This window comes from Lissotriton helveticus, chromosome 11 (assembly GCF_964261635.1).
Source record: "Lissotriton helveticus chromosome 11, aLisHel1.1, whole genome shotgun sequence".
NCBI classification, from domain to species: domain Eukaryota; kingdom Metazoa; phylum Chordata; class Amphibia; order Caudata; family Salamandridae; genus Lissotriton; species Lissotriton helveticus.
The window spans coordinates 1,128,517,301-1,128,529,888 of record NC_136072.1 but is presented as its reverse complement, the minus strand read 5'-3'; the positions used below and the strand labels follow the sequence as shown (position 1 = coordinate 1,128,529,888).

The following is a 12,588-nucleotide window of genomic DNA, read 5'->3' as shown; positions in this document are numbered from 1 at the left end:
AAAACAGCATGCAAGAAAGAGTGTTGAACACTTTCTGCGATTCCTAGGGGATTGCAAATGTCCTACCTCATGAATATTAATAAGGTAGGTCGCAATTTGCGAACCCCTAGAATTGCAAAAAACACAGGGATGGTGGCCTGCTGGGTTCAACAGACCACCTTGTCCGTGATTGCTTTTAAATAATGCAAATATTTTTTGTAAAGCAGCCCGTTTTCCTTCAAGGAAAACGGGATGCTTTACAAAAAGAAAAAAAGAAAAGATTTCCGTCATTTACAAAGGGGAAGGGGTCGGGACCCCTTCCCATTTGCGAATGGGTTACCACCTACTTGAAGTAGGTGGTAAAATATGAATGTTCTGCAACCGCATTTCGGTCACTAAACAGTCACACATACCGATGCGATTCGGCATTAGGAAGGGACGCCCTAATCACGCCCCTTCCTAATAGAGAATCGCAATCCCATTTGGCAATTTGGTAACAGGTAACCGAATCGCAAAATAGGGTTTGCTACGTCTAAAAAGCATTTTTTTGCATTCGCAAAAGGGCCGATTCATTTGCGGAGACAAAAATGTTTGATGATGTGGCCCTAAGACTATTAAGAGAATCTCAGATTCGGAAAGGCAACCTGTGGTACAGATGTAAACATTATTTGGGATCAAAAGCAAGAGAATGGGATATGTCAATTTTAGATGAGACAAACCAAGTGCAATGATGCAGTAGTAAAGTAGAATTCAAGACCACAGATGTCTATTTCAATGTGCTTGGCCTTGAAGGCAAATTCACAATGCTGTTTTGTTAGTCAAATATGGGTATCAATATCTACAACACAGCTGTTTCTTGGACTGAACCAGGCACAAAATAAATATTTTAAACATAAAATAATCAGAAAGTCTTTCTGGCAGTTAATACTGGGACAACGATCACAGATATACTTACTAGGTCAGGTTTATTATAGGTAGTACTGATATCTATCTAATTATGGAATTACTTATTCTACACTTGCCGGGATCTACGTTTCTAGATAAGATTGAAATGTAATTATCTTTACAAATTTGGAACTGAGATGTTGTATATCGTAGGGCAACCACATGGCATCTGCTTGGAAGTCAAGACAGAAAATAAGGTCATCTGACCAAACAGAGGATGTGTTAAACTGCCAGGTACACATATACTAAGCTTTGCCAGCAGAGGAGCACAGGAGACTGCGTTTGTGCTGTGGGATAGAAACAAGTCACCTGCCACCTGTGGGCAGAGAGGAAGCACATCACGTTTACTTTCTAAACCAGCAATAATAGGGCACAAAGAGAATGGTTGTTTACCTGACAGCAAGGTATCCACGGACACACATCTCCATGAACCATTTGAAGGGAGTGGCTTCCATCTTCCCACCCATAATCATCACCATCTCGTCAGTCAGTTTGATATCGGGCTCCCAGCCCAGGTTACCACCAGGAGAGCTTTCAAACATAAACCCAAAGTCTGCAGACAGAAAGAGTGGAGTTAAACCCTAGAAGAAGCACACCACTCAAGGCGATGAATTATCACTCCACACTCAGCACAGTATGGATTACATAATGCCACAAAGGAGTGAAGGAATCGTACACAAAGACAATACTGGAGAACCTTGTAATTACAGAAAAGCAACTTATGAATGGGTTCACAAAGTGTGGAATCTTTTGACTTGCACCTTATGGGGGTGGAAGAGGGGTTAAACACAGAAGTCCATCAATCTCATCCAAGGTCTTACATTACTAAACCACATATGCACTAAAGTTTGGTGGACAACTACCATTGATTCTGATGGCCGCCAACCAAACTTTTGCTTTTTCAAGAACATAACTCCCAAAAAAATAACCCTTACATAGAGGTTGTTTATCCCCCAGGATATGAGGGTTATCATTTGGTTTTTTCTGTCCCTCACAGAAAAAGAGAAAACAAAGATATCACACAGTCCACCCTAAGTAGGATGGGTAGAGTGATACCCACCCTCCATCGACTATTTTGGGCCATCAGTGCAAGCTTTCCTGCAACATAGACAGTGGGTTTCATTGACAGAAAGCAGAGGGTCCTATGGAGGAGGGCTGTTATTTTGGCACACAGAGTACTATGTCACATTTGAAAGGGAGTACCCTAGCTACCCAACTCTAAAGTACCCCCTTAACCCCATGCGCGCGGCGCGTTTTCCCGCTGTGCGCTAAAGATTCGCAAATCCCGCGGTTCATGACGAGCTCAGCTCGTCATGAGCGTACGAGAGGTGTACCTCATGACGAGCTGAGCTCGTCATCAGCGTGGAAGGGGTTAATCAAATTACTTAGTCCACTGGTGGGACTGAATGATTTTGAGGATTGTTCAATAGCACAGCCATGGAATCCGCTGGCCAGAGGATGATCCCAAAGAGTTTACTCTACCCACCCAAGGGTTGCAACTGAGTATTCGCTGCTACTTATTTTTCAGGCTCGCAGGCCCGTGCCTCGAGATCAGAGGGCCTAATAGCATCTCCCCACTAAAACCCTATCCAGTCACCTAAGTAAGGAGTAGTTTCTGTCCTGTAACTCCAGTTCTGTAGTAGGGGTATCTCTGTTATAGTCATAATCTAGTGAATAGTACCGCCCATGTGCGTGGACCCCGAAGCAATCAAAAATAATCTCTTAAGGTGTCGAAAAATGCAGAACTGCACAGACACTTAAGAGAGAATTAAAGACAGATAATGCAGCCTATATCCACAGGCTACACTGTCCAGTACTTCAACTAGAAATTCCACACAAAATCCACAAACAGCAAAGCCTGTCCAGATTTCCCTTGCTTTAACAGCAAAAACCCCCTGGAATGATAGAGAGAAAGACCTGGACAGACACGCCCCATAGGCTGCCATTATGTGGCTCAAAACAGGATACTGTGTCTTTAAGAGAACCTTCCAGAACTTCACAGTATCGCAGAATGCACTGCAGGTCCCTTTTACTTTCAGTTCTTTTTGAAGGCGTAACACGCCAGACCCGTAGCATGCCTTACATGAATATCTCTCTCCACCGGGGAGGAGGGCGGGCGCTTATGACTATAACAGAGATACCCCTACTACAGAACTGGAGTTACAGGACAGAAACTACTACTTCTGTAGTAGGGGATCTCTGTGTATAGTCATAATCTAGTGAATAGAATGGCAAGCCCATCCCCACACCAAAGCGGCGGTGGAGAAAAGAGAAATAACACCACTACTGTGCGAACAGATTTCGCAGCGAAGCCTGCCCAACCTGAGCGTCTGCCCTGGCATCAGTGTCCAGACAGTAATGCTTAGCAAAGGTATGGACCGACTTCCAAGTGGCCGCCTTGCAGATTTCTGCAATAGGAACATTACGGAGCAAAGCAGTCGTGGCAGCTTTGCCCCTGGTGGAATGAGCCTTAGGTTTACCCCCTAAGGTCTTACTAGCTTTTTGGTAACACTACTGTATACAGGACACAATCCACCTAGAAATGGACTGTTTAGAGGTAGCAAGACCCGTCCTGACTGAGCCATAATTGATAAACAATTGGTCTGACCTACGAATATCCTTGGTTTTTTCCAGATAAAATTTCAACACCCTCCTGACATCCAGGGAATGTAAAGACCTTTCCGCTGGAGAGGAAGGATTCTGAAAAAATGTAGGCAAAGTTATGGTCTGGTTAACATGAAAGTCAGATATAACTTTAGGAAGAAATGTAGTGAGAGTACGCATAACAACCTTAGCAGCATGAAATACAGTATAAGGTTCTTGGCAACACAACACCTGAATTTCACTCACCCTGCGGGCCGATGTAATGGCCACGAGGAACGCCGCCTTCCAGGACAGGTGCTGCAACAAAGCCTTATGAATAGGTTCAAAAGGCTCCTTCATCAATCTGGACAGCACCACATTCAATTCCCATGAAGGCGAAGGAAGCCGGACAGGAGGGAACACTTTCTTCAAGCCTTCCAAAAAGTCTTTGATCACAGGGATCTGAAAGAAGGAAGTCTGTGAAGGGCATTTCCTGCAGGCAGTCAAAGCAGCCAGATGAACCTTAATGGAATGGACATTAAGGCCAGACTGCGCCAGATGTAGAAGATATGGAAGGATGACATCTTCCTTACACGTTGTTGGGTCATAGTTCTTGGACTTGCACCAGATACAAAACCTCTTCCACTTGTAAGCATAGGAAGTCCTAGTGGAAGGTCGCTTAGCCTCCTTCAGTATGTCCATGCAATCTTCTGGTAGATTCAGATGGCCATATTGCACTATCTCAGGAGCCATGCCGCCAAACTCAAAGACGAGAGGTTGGGGTGCAACATCTGCCCCCGAACTTCGTGAGAAGGTCCGGCCTGCACGGCAGCCGTATGTGAGGAAGGAGAGACCGGTGAAGCAGGTCCGTGAACCACCACTGTCTGGGCCATTCCGGGGCAATCAGGATCATCTGTGCCCTGGACTGGGACAGTTTGATGAGCACCGCCGGAATCAGGGGAATCGGTGGAAAAGCGTACAGAAAGCTGTTCGACCAGTTGATCCATAGCGCATTCCCCAGCGTCCCTGGTTGGTAGTACCTGGAGGCGAAGTCTCGGCATTTTCTGTTTTCGGCGGTGGCGAACAGATCTACGTCTGGAGTCCCCCACCTTGCGAAGACTTCTCCTAGTACTTCGTCGTTTATGACCCATTCGTGGTTTTCCTGGATCAGTCTGCTCAGTGCGTCTGCCTGAACATTCTGCACACCTGGTAGATGGGTGGCCGTTATCGTCAGTCCTCTGGCCAGAAGCCAGTGCCAGATCGCCTGCGCCTCCTGCGACAGAGTGCGCGATCTCGACCCCCCCTGCTTGTTGAGGTAATACATAGTGGTCGTATTGTCTGTCTGAACAAGCAACGAGTTGGTCCGGAAGGACGGAAGAAAGGCCTTCAGTGCCAAGTGAACAGCTCTGAGTTCCAGGAAATTGATGTGGTACGTGGACTCCATCTGGGACCACGTCCCTTGAATCTGTAGGTCTCGCCCCCCAGCCGTGGAGAGACGCATCCGTCACAATAGTCTGCGTGGGAATGTCCTTGTGGAAGGGAACCCCTCTCAGGAGATTCTCCGCTGAACACCACCACTTCAGAGACTGAAGAGCATGCAGCGACAGTCGTATCTTGTCGTCCCAAGATCATTTCCTCTGATCCTCCAAGCACTCCTGCAATGGTCTCATGTGCAGCCGTGCGTGTGGCATGAGGAAGATACAAGAGGCCATCGACCCCAGTAGAGAAGACACCGTCCTCACTGTTGTAGATGGAGCGGTCATAAGAGCCTGAGCCTTCCGAAGGAGTGATAACAGTCTCTCCTCCGAAGGAGACACGCTTGCTGACAAGCGTATTGATGGAGGCTCCCAAGTACTGTCTGCACTGGACCGGAGTCGGGACAGACTTGGACATGTTGATGTGCAACCCCAGCTTGTTCAAGAGAACGCACGTCTTCCGGAAGTGCGCTTGAGCTTCCGAGAAGGAGGAGGCCTTGATCAACCAATCGTCCAGGTACGGGTAGACAAACACCCTGTTCTTCCGTAGGTGTGCGGCTACCACTGCCATGCACTTCAAGAATGTCCTGGGCGCAGACTTCAATCCGAATGGCAGTACTGTGTACTGATAATGATTGGCGCCGACTTGGAATCGCAGGAACTTCCTGTGTTTGTGTGCAATGGGCACATGGAAGTATGCATCCTGTAGGTCTATAGCACATAGCTAGTCTCCCTGTTGCAGCTGAGGATAAATCTGATGCAACGACAGCATGCGAAACTTCTCTCTGCGAATCCACTTGTTTGCTTGTCGCAAATCCAGAATGGGCCTGAACTCGTTCTTGTCCTTCTTGCGAACCAGAAAGAACCGGGAGTACAGACCTCTTCCTCTTTGAGACAGAGGTACGTCTTCTATCGCCCTTTTCCTTAACAGGATATCTGCCTCCGCCTGGAGCTCGCGCAGTTGAAACTGCGAGCTGACCGGTGGAATCGATGGAGGCGGGCTGGTGAACCGAAGACTGTATCCATTGCAAACAATATTCAGCACCCACTTGTCCTGAGTAATTTTTCTCCACTCTGCCAGAAAAAATTCGACGCTTCCCCCCACCGGAGCGGGTAACGGATGAAGGGGAAGTAACAGCTCAGGGTCGAGACCCGGCCGCGCCCTTGTTCACTGTAGAGGACTGTTGACCTCCTCTACCCTTCTGGCGCTTCTGGAAGGGCCTCCGGAACTGCTGCTGCTGTTGCTGCTGCTGTCCCGAAGCCTGTCCTCGCCCTCGGCCCTGCGCCCCGAACCGTCTCTGGAACGGGCGGTAGGCCTTCTTTTCTTTGGGATTCTCCAAGCCCACAGCCGTCAGAGTCTCTGCCTCCGCCTTCATGCGGGCCATTTCATCATCTGCATGTTTCCCGAACAGGGTCTCCCCGAGAAGGGCAGATTAGCCACTCGCTGCTGGGCTTCTGGCTTGAGTGATGTGAGCCTGAGCCAAGCATGGCATCGCTGGTTGATCCCATGACAGTAACCATGGGCCGCCAATAAATGTAAATGTAAATGTAGTATACTTGTAAAGCGCACAGCTGCCCCAGCAACGGGGCGTCCCGGCGCTGTATAACTCTGGGGAACCCGTCCTGGCTTTCCCTGTGGGATGGTCCCTTGCTGGGAACCCCAAGGTGGAGCCAGGCATCCCCGGAATTGGTGGGGCCGTTGTGGAGATTAGGCAAGCTAATGCCCAGAGTTGCCGATTAGAGTAGGCACCGAAGCGAGAATTATCGAGTCCGCTGACCAAGGTCCACGACCCTGCCGCGTCGGGAATTGAACCCTGGTCCCAGGCTGACTTCTGCTCTCAGGCCTGCCGCCTCTAACCAGTGAGCCACCACTACTCCACAATAGGGAACCATCCACAGCCGCGCTGATAACCTGGTTCGAAACCAGCATCCCTTCCTTCAGGATCTCTAGGAAATCCTCCCTCTTGTCCCGTGGTAGGAGTTCCGTGAACTGCTGGAGAGATTCCCACAGGGAACGATGGTACCGTCCCAGCAGAGCCGTATCACTAGCGGTCTTCATGGCCGTAGCTGCTGTCCCACAAGCCTTCCTGCCATTAGAGTCGATCCATCGGCTCTCCTTATCTGGAGGCACAGTAGAAGACGGAGAGGTAGAATGTTGTTTTCTGGCTTCCGTCACTATAACGGAATCCGGAACCGGGTCAGACCTTAGAAAAGCTGGGTCGGAATCCGGAGCCCTATATTTCAGCAGACGGGATGGAGCAGCTCTCGTTACTGCAGGCGTAAGGAACAGCTCCTCTGCTGGCTCTACCAAGCCTGGCACGAGCGGCAGCAGAGGGCGAGACAAATGTTTCTTGTGAAGTGTCTCAAAGATCACGGACGTCGTAGGTGTGGGAGCCGTCACCGTGATTCCTAATTTCGCCGCACCCCTCAGGAGAACATCCTGGAACGTGCTGATGTCATCCACGGGAGACACCCTAGTCCCCGGGGAGTCTGACAAGGTCCGGGAGTAGGACCTCGTCCTGGAAGAGCCCGTGTGGGACCGTGATCCGCGCCTCCTGTGGCGCCGTCTGGACCTCGTCGAGGATCTGTGACGGCTGCGTGACCTCCCTCTCCGTCCGGAGCAGGATCGCGACTTCCGTGGCTTTGGTCGTCCTGCCGGTTCCACCGGGACAGGAGACTGTGGCTTGGGTGGTCCCCTCGGCCAAGGGGTCCCCTTCGGAGGAGTCGGGTACCTGGGCAGGGAAACCGACCTCGGAGGAAGCGGTGGAGGCTTGTCAACCGGCAGCTGAGGTTGAGGCTGAGGCTGAGGCCGAGGTGGTAAAGGTGGAAGAGGCAGCGGGGTAGGGACCCGCGGAGGAAGCCCTCTCGGTAAAGGAGGCGGAGGAGGAGGAGTCACTGTCCCCGGCTTAGGAGGGGTATAAACAAGGGAGTACACCGAGCCCGGTGACCCGCCCTCCTTATCAGGCTGGGATGTGGGAGAGTCTCTCCTAGGCACTGGACACCTGTCAGACTGACTCCTAGCGCCCAAACTCCTTCTGCGCCGTTCCTGCGTCGAAGAACGGCGACCCGACGGCGAGCGTCGGCCCCTCGACGTCGAACTGCGCTTCCTCGACGGCGAACGCCTGTCCCTCGACGGCGAACGCTTCCGCCTCGACGGCGATCTCCATCGCCTCGACGATTGACTCCGCCTCGACGGCTTCCTGTGCCTCGACGGCGATCTCTTCCTCGACGGCGATCTCTTGTGCCTCGACGGCGATCTCTTGCGCCTTGACGGCGATCGCCCCCTCGACGCTGAGGCTCCCCTCGACGACGATCTTCTCCTTTTCGCCGACGGCGAACGGCGGTGTCGCCACGACGGCGAGCGCCGATGCCGGGCCACCCGTCGACGTCGAGTCCTCGACGCCGACGAAACCGTCACCGGTGACGTCGACGGCGGTCTGTTCAGCACCCTCGACGTCGAACGTCGACGCCGCTTCGACCCAGGGCCCTGGGGAGACTGGGAACAGACTGTAGTCATCCCTCTTGACGCCGTAGTTGGTGCAATCGCCGCCGATGGAGAATGGGGACGCTTGCTGGACTTCCTGCCTCTGGGGAGCCCCACAGAGGCCTCAGCATGGGCAGATGAAGCCCCTCCAGACCCACCTCGTGCTTGCAGTCTTCTCTCCTCCATGCCTTGGAGCCTGATCTTCTTTCTGTCTCTCAGGGTCCTGGTTGTGAATCCCTGGCAAATCTCACACTCATCGGGGTTATGAGAGGAGGGAAGGCAGAGGATACACACTTCATGTGGGTCAGTCTTGGCCTTCTTCCTGGAACACTCCGGGCATTTGTCAAATAATGCAGGCATATTCGACAAAAAGACTGCCCCAAAAGCACACCAAGAAGAATTAACCAAAGTACTTTGAACAAAGTACCAAAAAACACTGTGAGAAATCACAAAAATAAATCCCAAAAGGGAGAGCTCAATGCTCCAGGGTCCTGCTAGCAGGAGCCGGAAAAAAGAACTGAAAGTAAAAGGGACCTGCAGTGCATTCTGGGATACTGTGAAGTTCTGGAAGGTTCTCTTAAAGGCACAGTATCCTGTTTTGAGCCACATAATGGCAGCCTATGGGGCTTGTCTGTCCAGGTCTTTCTCTCTATCATTCCAGAGGGTTTTTGCTGTTAAAGCAAGGGAAATCTGGACAGGCTTTGCTGTTTGTGGATTTTTGGTGGAATTTCTACTGGACAGTGTAGCCTGTGGATATAGGCTGCATTATCTGTCTTTAATTCTCTCTTAAGTGTCTGTGCAGTTCTGCATTTTTCGACACCTTAAAAGATTATTTTTGATTGCTCCGGGGTCCACGCACATGGGCGGGACTATTCACTAGATTATGACTATACACAGAGATCCCCTACTACAGAACCAGAGTTCTTGATTACTGGTGAGGCTTGTGGTGTTTAGTGTGTTGCATATTACAAGCGGTTAGGGAAAACAAGCCCAGTGCAAAAAGCAAGACAAATACAAGTTATCTTGTGGGTGAATCGTAGAACGACAAACTGCAAAAACCATATACAGTACAGGAGTAGCAGGATCAAAAGATTCATTCCAACAAAAAGATACAGTAGACCCAAAAGAAAAAGACAAGTGTCCTGAAATATTCTTATCGAAATTGGCTCTTGCAAGGAAAGCATTAAGGTAGCTCGTCTACTTCCATTGGCCTACACACTAAAGGGGTAGTAAATGATACAGTGCTACAGTGAATGAAGTCATGTATATCAGTTAAAGGCCTTTTCACAGCATGAGAGCTTAAAAACACTGGTGCCACTGTCGCTATCAACCTAGAGTACTTAGTTGTCTAGCCCTTGAGTGAGGTGTTAGAAACGGGGTTCTTATTGTAGTACCCTCCACTTTTTACCTGGTTTTTGATGCAACTTTGACTGGGGTGTAATGGGTCCCTGCTAACCAGGTTCCCAGTACCAATGATCTTTCCCTAAATCAATACCACAAGTGGCACAACTTCAGCAACCCCTATAACTCCCTAATGAATGGTACTCCTCGTACTTAGGGCATTGGGGCTGAAGAGAATCCACTGAAGCTGCAGCACAAATTCTAGCACCCCAGAAGTCCATCATCAAGACAACGCAAACTGCCATTGCAGGCTGTGTGTCTTGGTGAAGAAAAGAATGAAGAGTAGACATGGCGCACATCCATGTGTTCAATGCCCCCATACACTGCATAAGGTATAGGCGAGTCACCCCAACTGCAGACCTTGCAGCCCTAAATCAGGGTGCACTATATTCCATGTGTGGACATATCTGCATCAGCTCGTCATGAGGCACAGTGGAGCTGTGCGCATGACGAGCTGGGCTCGTCACAACCCCGCCCACTGATTGATTCTCCTGCACCGGCAGGGAATCAATCACGCGTGGGCAGGCCGCGGCCGTTATGACGAGCCCAGCTCGTCATGAGCACAGCTCCACTGTGCCTCATGACGAGCTGGGCTCGTCATAAGCATGGAAAGGGTTAAAAATTACTAATAGCTGCAACTCAAGCCATTCTTATAGCTTTGGGGGCCTGAGACAGTCTCAATTGTCACATTTGTACGAGTGTGATGCTTAGTAGTTGGTTTGGTACTGTCATTAGGAGCGCTGGCAGGGGCAATAGGTAGGGCAAGCCACAATGACCTACTGACGAGGGTCCTGGAACATATTATTAGACAAATTAAGCATGTAAGCCATTTGGTGGGATGACAGGCAGGTGAATTAGGAGGTGGGTCCCCATTCAGCCACCACCACCCCTAAAGTGGGAGGCAATGTGGACCACACTTTTAATTTCCCTTCATCGTGGTTTGAGGGAGAATTAGCCAATTAGATTCAGGGTCGTGCCCCTTCCCACAGGAATTGGTCACCCTAAAGGTAGGTAGCCCATTGGCTACTACCTGTTGTCCCCTTTAACGCTCCCTAATGTAGTATTTAGACAGCATCTCTGGACCCCGAACTTAGATCAGACAGACCTCAGAAGAGCAACAAAGAAGAGCTGCTGACTCAAGAGCAGAAGACCTGCTGCAGACAACTGGTGCCAAACCCTGCCAGCTGCTCCCAGGACTCAATCGTGGCCAGCGGTCTCGTCCTCAAACTGCGAGCCTCCAAAAACTCCAGAGCACCTCCAGCCTTCAACAAATTGCAGAGAACTTCCCTTGGAGTAGAGGAGCTATTCCCCCTCAGCCTGCAGGAACCAAACCATGATGTCGGGTTTACCAATCTGCTGCTCCTCAGCGATCCTGACGCACCACCCAAGCAAGAAGAGGTACATCAGCTCCGAAGGGTCAGATCTGTCCCTCAACCAAGTAAGATGACACCAGGAACTACCGGAGCCATGCCAATACTCAGGGTACTGGACCCCCTACACCGAAGACTGAGAAGAAAGAGTGTAATCCGGACTCCAACAACACAGGACACAAACAAACCATTGAGGGGCTTCTCGACTTCTGAGACCCACTCTGTGAGTGGTCCAGCTGTCCCGGAATCCCGCTGCAACCTGCCCTACCCTGGACCACGAGGACCGTCACAAGGCATTAAGCTTGGCTGCCCGATCTGCTCTGCACTCAGCCCACCCGCCTGGGTAACGACAAACCAGCTGTGCTACAGTGGTCCTGAGGTCCTTGTGACCTGCTCCCTCGAGTAGGACCCCTCAGACTTACCTTTAAGTCCTCTTGTGCAGTGTGTTTCCAGGTGGCCCCCTTCTTCGTATTGCGTTTGCAACCAACAACCTCAGAACGCTCCCGAACTTCTACTGCTGGACTATTGGACCTGGCCTTGCTACTTACCCGAATCCAGAAGGTGAACTACGTGATTGTATATGCTTTTTCCTATTTTTTCCCCATTGACTTCTATTGAGCGTATTTGCGCACAACAGTGATTTCTTTTGCGAACTTTAAAAATGAATACCTTAAAAAGCATTTACCTTAGAACTGAGTTCTTGGTCTGAAAAATTATCTAAAAATCGATGTATTCTTTGCAAACTGGTCTCTGATTTATTCTTGAGTGTTTGCCTCAATTATTGCCTCTGTGAGTACAAAACATATTTAGCACTGCCCTCTGATAAGCCAAACAGCTCACCCACACTACCACGAATAGAGCATTAGTATTATCTAGTTTTACCTCTGTATACCAAGAAGGGGTCCACTGGGTTCTCTGCACAGTGCACTTCACTTTAGTACACTATATAGAGAGCCGGCGTCCTACATGATGTATAATAGGCAGAGAGAGACCTAACAGGGAATCGTGAAAGCTAGCTCTAGAAGATAAAAATGTGAATGGCCCCAATGAATGCAGGGGTGGTAGCAGGATTATTGGTGTCCTAGAGGAAGTTGAAGGCTCTCTCCTCCCCCCAGCACTTTACTACTACAAATAATGAAGTGCCTCTACTAATGACATCCTAGGTTGCTAATTATACTCTGCACCGGTAAATAATAATAGAGAGAGACATAAAGGAAGACTAGAGCTGAACAGACAGACGTTGAGACCTTTCTGCAGGCCATTTGAGACTGAAATTGAAAGACAAGCCAAACAAGAAAGAGGACAGATGGAATAGTAGGCCTTCCACTGGGTATGGAGGATGAGAATTGGG

The 12,588-nt window shown here is 49.9% G+C and overlaps 1 protein-coding gene across 2 annotated transcripts in view; it reads right to left on the bottom strand.

The window, feature by feature from the left end:
* PI4KA (phosphatidylinositol 4-kinase alpha) overlaps positions 1-12,588 on the bottom strand; it is a 517,988-nt gene that overhangs the window by 16,106 nt on the left and 489,294 nt on the right. For both annotated transcript variants that reach the window (XM_078667865.1, XM_078667866.1), the window contains one exon: positions 1,318-1,477. In XM_078667865.1, the coding sequence (XP_078523991.1) occupies positions 1,318-1,477 (160 nt within the window). The remainder of the gene's footprint in view (positions 1-1,317; positions 1,478-12,588) is intronic.